Raw genomic sequence first — 13,609 nt, 5'->3', positions numbered from 1 at the left:
CTTTCATTTTCAGGTAGATCAGTTATGTTTATATTGTTAATTGCTATCTGGGCGTTTTCGAACCTGGGGTCCTTAACATGTCCTATTTCTCCGGTTATCTTTGGAAGCCTAGGATAGGATGTTACAATTACATTAGAAACAATTACATGGACATTTCTACACTCGTATAGGCAACACTATCTCGATCTCGATTTCCTGTCTCCGCTATCAAAGTTGAAATTTGTGACCGTATTTTGTAAAAAAAAAAACACGAAATTCCCTTACATATGAAGGACTACAATCCAAAGCTAGGTACTTGCCATTTACAAGCGATATACTAAGTGATTACAGATTAAACGAAATTAGCAATACTAATTGATTACAGATTAAATGAAATTACTATGCTAAATTGATTACAGATTAATTGACAGAATATTAAACATTGTATCATTATGTAGTCTTGGTTTCAAATGAAGAGTTGGGAATTTAGCATCGGTTTGACTAAAAAAATTTTAGGGTTCGATGATTAAAAAAAAAAACAGGCTAATAAAAGGTTCTCTATCCACTTGCGTTTTTGGCGGCTAGTCTCAAATCTCTCGATTCCAACGGATCATTCATTCTCTCTTTTTCTCTCTCTCTACAATTATCTTCGTCCTTTTTTTTTTCTTCTTCTTCTTTGACCCTTCTCTCACTTTCCGACCTCCGAGAAACCATCTATTCTCCATTTTTCCTTTCCCGAGAGAGTTAGTCTCCAGTTTCTCGGAGAGATCGGGTGTGTGCGTTTTTCTTCTGGGATTTCGTTGATGGACAATGTGATGGCGATCGAATAGCAATTTCCTCGAGTGTATTTTTTTCTTAATTGAATTTTTCATGGGGATATGCTTTAGCGCTGAAGAACGGTACCAATTTTCTCAGAAGACGATTCCAGGTATCATCAATCGTATTTTGAACCTCTCTCTCTCTTTCTGGGTTTTTGATTTGCCCTTGATTTTTCAATCGGATTCTGGTGATGTTCTATTGACAAAAATTCGATTCTGGCCTTCTGGGCATCTATCTTATTGAATTTTGGTTATAATTAGAAATTTTCTTTCTCTGTTCATTTTCTTACTCTGATTATATGTTCGTTTTTTTATCAAATTTTTAAAAACTCCTTTTTTTGTTAATGTCTTCAGCGAAATCAGGCAAAAATTCTGCTGTGTATCTAATGAATTCGGATTGTCAAGAATCAGTTGGTAAATCGAGTGCAACTTGCTTGCCTCTAGCACCTAAAAACATCAAGGATCTTCAGTCGAATCCTGGATACGAAAACGTCGATGTTTTCACCTACGAGGAGATGAAGACGGCCACGAAGCAGTTCAGGCCAGATTACATTCTTGGCGAGGGAGGTTTTGGAGTTGTCTATAAAGGTGTTATTGATGATAATGTAAGGGCTGGTTACAAGTCTACCAAAGTTGCCATCAAAGAACTTAATCCAGAAGGGTTTCAGGGAGATCGAGAGTGGCTGGTACATTGGATTTTTTCGATTTGTTGAATTTATCTCAAGCAGTGACTGATCACAAATTAGAGATTTGGACATGGGAATGTGTGGTGTTGGTATTAAAACTGTTGATATTGAATTTTTTGCAGGCTGAAGTTAACTATTTAGGACAGCTTAGTCACCAGAATTTGGTCAAGCTCATTGGCTACTGTTGTGAAGATGATCACAGATTATTAGTCTATGAGTACATGGCAATGGGGAGCCTGGAGAAACATCTCTTTCGAAGTAAGTTCCCCATCATCTAAAAAAACATGAAGATTGAAAAGAAAAGAATCTGCATGTATTGCCCTCTCTATAAATGATAATGACTTTTGTCATGATATTCACTTTCAAATTTTTTGCTATTATCGCATTAGTGGAGCATATTGGGTATGAGTTATTCTAGTCCTGTAGACTGAAGAAAGAAGTTAGGATCATATGAAATGCATCTTACAAAACCGACTCAACCTGCTGGTGCCCTACTAGTCAGAAGTTATGGAGACTATTATATTCAGTGGTTAAAGCTGAAAGTTACTGACGAAGATGTAGTTTCAGATGAGATGAGAGTTGTTTCAGATGGTTATATATGAAATTTAAATAATTGGTTAGCAGTTTGGACGACTCGTTACAGGGGAAGTCGATGGATATATTAGTTATTTGTCATTATGAATAATGTGAAGAGGATTTGATAAAGCTTATTGATGGATAAAATACAGATTGTGTTCCCATATCCATATTATAAATGGTTTTGACTAAATGTTTCTTCCCTTGACTTGCGTTGGCAGGAGTTGGATGCACTTTGACATGGTCGAAAAGAATGAAAATTGCGCTAGACGCAGCCAGGGGTCTCGCATTTCTTCATGGTGCTGAACGCTCCATCATATATCGGGATCTGAAGACAGCAAACATATTGCTGGACGAGGTCAGCTATTGCACCTTTTGTTTTGAAATTCTTGTTCTTCGATAGGTAGTGTACAATGGCATAGAGTTGTCAGTGAAACTTGAATTCTACAATGACCTGGTTCTCTACATTTTCGATTTGTCTGTCTATGCTGCTCCTGAATGGTGTAATGCTTGTGCAGTGTTACAATGCTAAACTCTCAGACTTTGGACTAGCAAAGGATGGTCCCAGAGGAGATCAAACACATGTGTCAACACGTGTTATGGGCACTTACGGATACGCTGCTCCTGAATATGTAATGACAGGTCTGTCTTTGCTATTTTCCACAAGCATTTCTCTGGCACCTACTAAAGTCACAGCTGTTTCTGTCTACCAGTTTTGAAATGACCCTTTTTAAGTATATGCATGATGAATCGATGATATGATCAACTGAGACAGGCACCTACTAAAGTCACAGCTGTATTTCTCTACCAGTGTTAGAAATTAGCCTTTTTAAGTATATGCATGGTGATATGATCATATTATGCAACTGCTTTGTAACTGGGTCATATTTGTGAATGTTTTACTAGGACATTTGACATCTAGAAGTGATGTTTATGGATTCGGGGTACTTCTCCTTGAGATGCTGCTTGGGAAAAGGGCGATGGACAAAAGCAGACCTTGCCGGGAGCATAACTTGGTAGAGTGGGCACGACCGTTACTGAACCACAACAAAAAGCTTTTGAGGATCATAGACCCCCGAATGGATGGACAGTACGGAACCAAGGCGTTGATGAAAGTAGCCGGTTTGGCATACCAATGCCTTAGCCAAAACCCGAAAGGAAGGCCCCTCATGAATCATGTGGTAGAAGTCCTCGAGAGTCTCAAGGAGGACAGCAATGTGCAGGAGGAAATCATGACTAATCTCCATAGCAGGGGTAAGTCCGTAACTTTATACGAAGCTCCTAGTGATTCCCAAGGCACTAGCGATGGAGATGGGCAGAGGAGAAGACCGGAAAGTAGTAGAAGAAGCAAGAGCGAAGCGTCGGTCAACACTGACAAATATGTTTCTGATCTCGTGTCAGATTCTGATCCGGATCCTACCAAAATTTAAGACTCCAAGACGGAAAGATTCACTAGTCATTTGAGAATGTAAGATAAGAAAGTAGCAGAGTTTGCTTAAATGTATAAATAAGTTGAGTCTTCGTTTTGGGATCTTTTATTTTTTTGGGATTACAAATATTAGTTCAATATTCAATGCAATCTAATCTTTGAAATTCAAATGAATTTTTGGAGACGCTTTGTTTGTGTTAGTTAACTTTTCTCTAAAGACAGAATTGGTCGTTGGTCATTCTCAGTATTCAGATGTTGTGATAAATGCAGAGACTTTAGCCTCTGGTTTAGCAAATCACTCTGCGTGAATCCCATCATAGATACAAGACTTACATAAGTTATTTCATAATATCGTAAACTACTATTCATAGGAACGACACAAACACATGTATCTCTATATTCTTCTGGTACATAACATGATATGAGACACTGTACAGACATGTATCTCTCTATTCTTTTGGGTACATAACATGATGAGACATTTGTATAATCAGCTTCTCATCTAAGGCTCAAAACCGGCCATGCGCCAGGAGAAGGCAGAGCAGGGCGGATCACAGGGACTCTCCTTACCTCTGTGAATACTTCATTGAGTCGAGCTGCCTGACTCATCACCCGCGACACCTTCTGCACATCACATAAACAAACCCGAGACGTGATAATGATAGATGAAGATTCCGCCAAAGCAAAGAACGGGCAAATAAGATGTTTGAACAAATTCAAAAGATCATATTAACTACAAAAATCTAAGCCAGGACAGGACAATCTTAGAACATTATCAAACTCATTTGCATCAATGCAACATAACAGAGTAAAGCTGACTCCTAAATAAGTATCAATCTAGACTATCTATAACCAACTTCAAGCAAAATGATAAAACAATCAGCTTCAATGTCAATATAGTGTACCTTATCGTCGATTGTAACTTTAAGATGGAACCTTTGAGCTTTCTTTTTCATATTATACAATCTGCGTCCCAAGAGAACAAGACCCATCACAGCTGCAGCCATGGAAACAGACCAAACAGGACCAATCCTAAATGCACAATACTTAACAAGCACAAACGGCATCTTCCACCACACAGTCTCTCTGCTTTTACTCTCATCACCAGATCTCACAGCCACAACATCACTATCAGAAACAATGTCATTTTCACCATTCACAATCCCAGAATCTCCAGAAACCATTTCATTTCCCTCTGAATCAGCCCGAGACTCGCTCGAATCCTCAACACCAGATTGGCTTGCATCATCAACTTTAAGATCATTTGATCCGGACACAAACTTGCTTCCATCTTCAGTAGATTCAGCAACAGTCTCGCTCTCGACGTTCTTCTCCTCATCGACAGCTCCGTAATCACTAGCCATGACCTCACCATCACAAGAAATCCCATTTTTCGAATCATTCAATTCGCTTCCGACACAAGCATCACCGGAACGCGAATCAAACCGATCCTCTCCTGGGTTTTGCCTCTGATTCGACCCGGATTCGACCCGGAACGAGTTATCGGGTTCCGAAACAGCGTATTGGGTCGGATCAGTGGTCTGACCAGATCTATTGATGAGATTATCGGCAGAGAAATGATCAGAAAGAATCATACCGTCATCGATTACATTTGAGCTACCCGATTTCTTCTCCGATGTGATTGAATCAGTTGATTCCGTGTCAGAGCCATGAAGAAGCTCCCAATCGAGCAATTCGTCTTCCATGATTAATCGAAGATTTTAGATTTCAGATTTCAGATTCGAAACCCTAACGAAAAACCCCAAATTTGCTTAGAGCGGTTGATGAACAGAAGAGAAGCGGAAGGTTTCTTTCTTATCCACTAGCGAATTGCGATGACGTGGAGAGATCTAATTGGTTAGGTAGTAGGATGCGTCTTTACTCTTTCAACTAGATTCGCGGCACGGCATTAAAGTAAGGTATGTTGACACGTATGGGGCTATGGCATAATTCGATATTTTTCGGTTTACTGTTTTAAAACACCTAATTTTTGGGTAGGGAAAGAAACGTTATTTTATTTTATTTTATTTTCGTTGGCCTTTTTAAAAAAATAGTATCTGTCATATTCAAATTGTATACAGATGTTGATAGATTTATATTACATCAAACAAATTGAACATCCAAACAATAGGGTTTTGTCCCAATTTTTTTCCCTTTTAATACTCAAAGCCCATCAAAAAAACTTTCAAGTTCGATTTCCTTTAAATGCTAAGTCTAAAAGTCTTTCTTCTATCCATAAATAGAAGAACCACGTCTTAAAAAGATCAGATAGTTATTTTGTGGCAAAACACTTTAAAAGAAAAGTCACTATAACCACTAAGAGATCAATCCAGCTTCTTGAGACATATCCAACCTGTTCTGACGTAAGAGAGATACAAGCAAATTAGATCGGACTGGCCTAAATATTGGTGAGAATAGTCGCGACTCTCTGATCTAGCTATAGCCGCTAGCAGATCTTCATTTAGAGTTGTCGTTTGAAAGTTGTGTGTTTTTCCGAAACAGATCCGCACATATCAGATTCACAAGAAGTTAACTTCAGAAACGTTTTTCCGACGATTCGAGAAGCTCCAGAAGGCGATCTTCATACCGATACAAAGCTCTTGAATCCATCTTTTCAGATCTACCTTCTCATCTCCTTTCCAAGACCTTAAGACGCCTATTCCAACTTGTTCTTCTGACCCATTGTAACTTCAACCACAAGACAAAGGTGAGGCGGTACTTGTGGATCTATAGGTTATCTTAGACAATTGTATATGTGTGTGCTGAACTTAGAATTAGAAAGTAGTTTGTAATTAAAAAAAACATGAATGATTGTTTGAAAACTGTTGTATGTATTGTTGATTGGTGTTAGTTTAGACGTGTTAGAGCGCATGATTGATCCCGGCCTATTGTTTGAAAAAGGACGTTTCGCGAAGCAGGACCATGGCTGGACCATACACAGCGGAAGTGTGGCCAGTACAGGAGCTGACGGATTTGTGAGATTTGTGGCTGACGAGTCACCAGATTTATACAGATTTATAGTGTGACGTTCTCGTGAGTGTGAACTTGTGTGCTAGGTTTTATTGTACTTGTGAAATATTTATGATTGTTGTTTGTCTAATCTTAGGTTAAGTAGACATATATGAAGTTATGTTTAATTCTTCGTATAGATCAAGTGGGCATGTATAATTGTGCTTATTGAGTATCTCCAAAATGCTCACTCCTCTGTTCTCTTTCAGGTGTCGTTTAAGAGATCATTTGACATAGAGTGCAAGTCAAGTTATTCAGTAGGGTTTTTCCAGTTTAGGGTATCTCACAAATCGAAATACAAATCCAAAATTAGGTAACCAAACATTTATGAAAATTATAAAGAAATAAATAAATTTCTCTGATGCTTTCTTCTTATTTGCCAACAAGTTAGTAAAACCGTTTATTTAATTTTTCAGAGTCAGTGATAAGTTTTTTTTTTTAACTTCTAGATTTTATTAAGAAACGACGTAATCAGCGTGTAGAGTAATCAACATAATTATGAAAAACTAATGATACATGGAGAGACATGCTTTGGCAAGTATATCTGCTGATTTGTTGCAGTCTCTTAGAATCCACTCAAATTGTATATCTTCAAATCTCTTTCGCTAATCACATACCTCACGGATCCACTTGAAGAATCCAAAGTTTAAGGTCTTCTTATTTAACAGATCCACTAGGCCTTTGCAATTTTGCATTGCTATTATTAAAGCTTGACATTCACTTTCTAGAGCATTAGTTGCGGCTGTGTTCTCAGCTTGAACGGCTCCTAAGAAACTCCATGTTCATCTCTCAAGATCATCCAGCTTTCGTGATTAACCTTGTGTTAACATATGACCCATCATAGTTGCATTTTATCCAGCTTTCAGGTGGACGTGTCTAGAGTGAATGCTGTGTAGGATTATGATGATTCAAATATTGCTGAGTTTTCTGTGTTCTTTGTTCCATATAATTATGAGTGTCCAGCCATTCTTGTGTATCTTCTTGAGCCTGTTTCAGAATTGTACGCCAATGAACATGTTTCTTTGATAGAGGAGTACTAGGTTACGACTCTTCCATAGGCACCATAAAATCCAAATAGCCAGTTGATGTACTTTCACCAGCATTGCTCTATCTCCATCCAAAATGCTCGTCAGCTTTGTATCAAAAGATACATTCCCATTGAAAATATTCCTATTTGGAAATCCAGAAGCTCGCCATAATGTTTGAGCATATGGATACTCAAAAAAATAGATGAGAGAGGGATTCATCATCATTGAGACATCTTGGACATGTTGAGTCAGTAGTCATATGACGTCTTCATAGACATTCACCAACAGGCAGAATATTTGAAACAATTTTCCGTAAAAAATGTTTAATTTTTGGAGCTGTTTGTAGTTTCAAAATCTTTTTTTTTAACACGAGATTACCTTGTGGTGGGTCTACTTTTCAGGTATCAATCGAATGCCTTGCAATTGCAAGACAATATGCAGATTTGACACTATATGTAACATCTCTATCCCAGGCTACTAAGAGGCAGGGAACCGGAAATGTTAGATCGGCCATCGAACCGGATCCGGTAGAATATGTGATTTGATGAGCACACAGGATCGCCAGGAAAATGCCCAGGTAACAATCAACAACATAGACTTAGGCTGATCTATCAACTACACCTGAAAAGACAGGGAAGAGGAGGGGGGAGTAATGGGGATTACTCAGTGAGCATGAGCCTTAAGGAGGCCCACAACATCATTAAACTAGCACAAATTGATTTTTAAGAGACCTAATCCTAAAACAAGCCCACACAACATATATATATATATATATATAAATATAAATAGATAGTTCATTTCTAACAATCATTCACACAACATACAAGGGTATCCCTACAAGCAACTACACAAGAAACAGGTCCCTAGTCAACACCAGTAACAAGTGAGCAGCCATGTGGGGCTCCCATGCCTCCCCGGCAAAGCAAACCAGAATAATTTCATCCAATGGCTGGCCTATTACCATACCCATTAGTTAGGTCTACTCTACCAGTCACTCAGACTGATCCACAGCAATCACCTAAGACAGACTGAGAACAACGGTCACTCAGACGGCTGTTCAAAGCGGTCACCCAGAAAGCTGTACCCAGCGGTCCCTCAGACAGGCTGATAATTCAAACAGTGGATCGCTCATCCACTCCAGCGTTGGCCCCTGCCGTGCGTTCACGACAGCGCATGCCAGCAAAAAACACTGACTCCCTACACCAGGAGCCAGGGGTCCTAACAAAGATCAACTATGCACAAATCATCCATTTCATACAACCATTTAATCCAATCTTTTTTTAAAGGTCCTTCCATTATTAATATGCACTTTCAGTGATACCAAGTTGTAACAAAAGGAGCATTAATCAGGTTAACATCACACAGTCAATATTTTAAAGTCCAAATAAGTTTAGATCCATGTTCAGGTTAACTATCTCATTCCACCAGCAACCAGCAATCATCAACAAACAGGCAACATGGATCCAGGTCCTAACAATTCTAACACCCCTAACAAGCAGATCTAAGCCTGATCTAAGAAAAGACCACTTAAAAGTCAATCATGCATATGTAAGAGAGGATGAAGCCACAAAGTCCTCACCTTGGCTTAGAAGGCTGAGAAACCGGAGGAGGAGGCAGAGGAGAAGGAGATCTAAGAGGACATCTATCAGAATCAGATCCCATCTCAACCAAAGGAGAAAGAGGCGGCGCAGACATCTTGGCTGGACAAGGAAGCTTCGGCAGAGAGAGAAACTTGGAGGATGGTGGTGGTCGCAGAAAGGAGAGAGAGAGACACGACCAGGAGAGAGAAAGAAAAAGAAGAAAACGCAGGGAGAGAGAGAGAAGGAGAGCAGCTCGGCGCAGAGAAGAGAGAAAGAGAGAAGAAAAAGGTGGCTATGGTTGTTTAGGAGCTTAATGAAGGTTTTAGGGATTTAATTAGATATTTATATGGAGGTTTAATAGGTGGGTTGGGCTTGATGTGCTCTTAAAAAGAAATTAGAAAAGGTCCAAGTAAAAAGAAAAAGAAATAGAAATGGTTTAATTTAATTAAATCGGGATTAGGAAACTGGTAACATCTGATCTTTGGTTAACCAAGAGTCGGGATGTTACACTATAAATCCCAGATTTATTGTAATGCCATCCCAACAAATCATACTCCTCTCTTGAATTAACTATGAGAGATAATACCAGTGAGACGTCTTCTTCAGCAACTAATTCCTTGATTTTATTCTTCATTCTATCCATTGTGACTGGTATTGAACCAATCTTTAACCAAACAGTGAGTTGTTTGTAGATCTTTGGGTTGAGGAGGTCGTGGGGGATGCATTGGTAACTAAGGATCCCATGCATTACTACAGAACCATCTCCAATAACAAAACGTAAACCGTGTTTTAATAGGTCACGACCTTGTAAGATAGATTTCCATATGAAAGAGCCTTTTTTACTTTCTCCTGCAATTAGGATATTCCTATCTGAGAAGTATCTTCCTTTCATATTTCTTACCATTAAACACTCTGGATGTTGTAAAAATCGCCAAGCTTTTTCACCAAGTAAAGCTAAATTAAACTTTTCTATGTCTCGAAATCCCAGCCCACCTTCTCTTTTGGGTAAACTGAGTTTATCCCAACTAATCCAATGTTTCCCTTTTTGTTTTTCACCTTTAGTCCACCAAAATATTGCAAGGATACAATTAATCTATTCACATATTCCTTTAGGTAGCTTGAAAACATTCATCGAGAAAACTGGCATTGCACTTGCTACAGACTTGAGAAGTATCTCCTTCCCTCCACGTGAGAGAAATTTTTTGTTCCAGCTTTGAGTTCTTTCATTGACCTTATCAAGAATGTATTGCGATATTTCTGATTTCTTCTTTCCAAATTGTTCTGGAACCCCAAGATACTTTCCTCATCATCCTTCATTATGTATCTCCAAGATAGTTCTCATTTGAGTCCTAAGTCTGTCTTGTACTCTACTGCCAAGGTATTCGATGATTTTTGAAGATTTACTGATTGACGGAAGACCTTCTCATAAAGATGAAGAACTCGTTTAATAATTTTACCAGATTTTGGGTTCGCTAGGGAGAAGAAAAGTGAAGCATCAGCAAAGAGCAACTGGTTTACTGCCGGACTTTGAATTCATATATTCATTCCTTGCTGAATTCCACATTTTAGTTGTATAAAGCCTTGCAGAGTACCATTGATTTGAACAGAGAAGCTGACAATTGATACACAAGTCATGATCCAATGTATCCATTTCTGTTGAAAGCCCATTCTCTTAATTGTTTCTTCGATGAATCTCCATTCTAATCGATCATAGGCCTTTGTGATATTAGTCTTCAGTGCCATATAAGACTTTGATTGTTTCTTCCGTACTTTCAAAGCATGATACATTTATGAGCGATGATGATGTTATCAGTAATCATTCGACCAGGAATGAAAACCGCTTGTTTTTCAGAGATAAATTCTGCTAGAAGTTGCTTCAGGCAGTTCACCAAAATTTTTGAAATAATTTTTTAGCTAACATTGCAGAGAGCTATGGGGCGGAAATTCGACATCCTTATGCGTGGAGTGACTTTGGGATGAGACACAAATTTGTGTGGTTGTATCTTTGATCAAGCAATCCCTGATCAAATAAAGCATGTACTTCTGTAATGATAATGGTTTTGATGTCGTTCCAAAACTGTTGATAAAAAGCACCTGAAAAACCATCTGGACCTGGTGTTTTGTGAGCTCCTATCGAAAAAACAGCTTTTTGATTTCATCTTCACTCACTAGCTTAATTAGGTCATCATTGATTGCTGTTGTTATTCGTTGTGGAAAATCTTTGAAAGCTTATTCATAATTTGAAGCAGAAGTCTTGAGATTCAAATAGGTCTATGAAGTAATCTTCTACAACTCGAGCAATGTCAGTATCACCTTTTCTTATTAATCCTGAACCATCTTGTATTGACATTAATCTGTTGCGAGCTTTCTTGGTTTTTGTGAAATTATGGTAGAAACGAGTATTTGTTGAAGTTAAATTCCTTGATTGATCCTTCACAAAAAGAGAAAGTAGATATGGTGAAAAAGGAAAAGAAAGAAGAAGAGCAAGCAAGCTCAAGAAGCACAGATCGTGTCTCATAGAAGGAAAAAGAAGAGAAAAGTCAACACAGGGAAAACTCAATACAGAAAAAAGTCAGCAAGAGAAAGAAATTTGGGCTAATGAATTAAGTGGACCTAGAGTTGTATCAAGTAGTATAAGTATACGTGTGTTGTGTTTTTGTAAAATGATTGATAAATATTAATATAAAAATGTAGTCTTCAATGTTTATTTCCTTAAACTTCTTCTTGTTTTTCACTTAGAACAACCAAAGTGAAACAATGAGTGAAACAGAGAATTATAGAGAGAGAAAAGGAGGTGAAACAGAGAGAGTGAGAATAGAGGGAATGAAAACAAACTTGAGTGTTCTAATAAGAGTGAAGTTCAACGTGGTATCAGAGTTGTAGTTATCTTTTGAACCTATTCAAGAAGAAAGAAAGGGTCCATGGAGAAATTACTTCTCAGCCGTGAGGGAGAAGATGTGATGGAGAAGGAAAAGTTCATGAAAATTACCTCTGAGCTGGAGGAAGAAGAATACGGAGGAGGAGATGAAGAACCTCCCAAAGATTAAGAGCTTGCAGCCACTGAAATAGAGAGTCCATGGAAGTGGTTGCTGAGGGAGATGAAGAGAAGGATCATGCACACGAAAGAGACGTGTAAGGCAAAGAAGAAGAAAGAAGAGCAAGACTAAAACTGTCGAATAAGAAGAGAAGAAAAGAGATGTGATGACAAGAGCACCATAAACTTCCACAAACACATTCACAAGTTGTACCTTCATGTGCATCCAGGGAGACAAGGAGGTCTTCTAGAAGAAGCAACGGAGACAACAAGTGTGAAGACAGAGTTGTGGAGGAGAATTTTATCCTTGTTTTACGTATAGACTGTGAGAAATGTATATTCGATATATCTCAAGGAATGTACAAGCAGAGATTTATACAGTAGCAAGGAACGTTATAGAGAGCTAATTACAGGAAGTTCCTAAATCATAGCAATCATATATTATACAATAAATGCGTATCATTGACTGTATCTCTAACACGCCCCCTCAAGATGGAGGGGCTGTTGTCACTCCAATCTTGTCTCTGAAGTCAATATATCTGGCTCGTGTTAGTGGTTTGGTCAGAACATCGGCGAGTTGGTCTTTCGTGTTTATGTGAGACACTCGGAGAGCACCGCTTTGGACGTGTCCACGAACGAAATAGTAGTCGAGGGCTATGTGTTTCATTCTCGAGTGAAACACTGGATTTGCAGAAAGAAACATTGCTCTGACATTATCACAGCAGCATTGGCAACAGCTCGGTATTCGGCTTCTGTGGAAGAGCGGGCAACTCCTTTTTTCTTCTTTGCTGTCCATGAAATTGGATTTTTGCCAAGATAGATGATATAGCCGTCAGTGGAGACATAGTCATCGTAGTCACCAGCCCAGTCGACGTCAGAGTAGCCATGAAGACTGAGATTTGACGAAGCAGAGAGGAAGATGCCGTGTGTGGGAGTTCCTGCAAGATACCGTAATACTCTCTTTGCAGCTTGCCAATGGTCTTCACAGGGCTGATGCATGAATTGAGAGAGCCTGTTTACAGCGTATGCAATATCCAAGCGTGTGAAAGCAAGGTATTGGAGGGTGCCGACAAGTTTCCGATACTCTGTAGGATCTGAGAGGAGTTTTCCGGAGTGCAGAGTTAGTTTTGGAGACGACGCCATGGGAGTCGTGACCGGCTTGGCATTCGTCATGTTGTAGCGATGTAAGAGATCAAGAATATACTTCCGCTGTGACAAATGGAGATCCTTCGATGTTCGCATTGCCTCAATTCTGAGAAAATAGTTGAGGTCTTCTGCATCCTTAACTGAGAACCAATCCGCTAAATGACAGAGTATTTTCTGAATTTCGGTTGTGCTGCTCACTGTGACAATAATGTCATCAACGTAAACTAGGAGATAAACAGGCTCCTTACCAATCCGCATGACAAAAAGAGATGTATCTGACACTGAATTATGGAATCCAAGGCTGAGAAGGAAGTTTTTTGAGCT

At 38.9% G+C, this 13,609-nt stretch overlaps 2 protein-coding genes across 2 annotated transcripts; one reads left to right on the top strand and one right to left on the bottom strand.

Moving 5' to 3' along the window:
* Positions 1 to 576: 576 nt before the first annotated feature.
* LOC18015042 (probable serine/threonine-protein kinase PBL17) lies at positions 577 to 3,662 on the top strand. The gene is made up of 6 exons (XM_006397043.2): positions 577 to 907; positions 1,152 to 1,483; positions 1,606 to 1,741; positions 2,281 to 2,417; positions 2,578 to 2,701; positions 2,966 to 3,662. Exons 1-6 carry the CDS (start codon positions 850 to 852, stop codon positions 3,487 to 3,489), a joined length of 1,311 nt encoding a protein of 436 aa, XP_006397106.1. The 5' UTR covers positions 577 to 849; the 3' UTR covers positions 3,490 to 3,662.
* Positions 3,663 to 3,731: 69 nt separating this feature from the next.
* On the bottom strand, positions 3,732 to 5,293 carry LOC18015041 (ATG8-interacting protein 2). Its single transcript, XM_006397042.2, has 2 exons — positions 4,394 to 5,293; positions 3,732 to 4,112 (listed from the first exon to the last, which is right to left on the bottom strand). The coding sequence occupies exons 1-2, from the start codon at positions 5,192 to 5,194 to the stop codon at positions 3,987 to 3,989; spliced, it is 927 nt and encodes a 308-aa protein (XP_006397105.1). The 5' UTR covers positions 5,195 to 5,293; the 3' UTR covers positions 3,732 to 3,986.
* Between the last annotated feature and the right edge of the window lie 8,316 nt (positions 5,294 to 13,609).

The sequence above is a fragment of the Eutrema salsugineum genome, unplaced genomic scaffold (assembly GCF_000478725.1).
Source record: "Eutrema salsugineum unplaced genomic scaffold, Eutsalg1_0 scaffold_3, whole genome shotgun sequence".
Lineage (NCBI taxonomy): Eukaryota > Viridiplantae > Streptophyta > Magnoliopsida > Brassicales > Brassicaceae > Eutrema > Eutrema salsugineum.
This window is presented reverse-complemented; position numbering and strand designations above follow the sequence as displayed.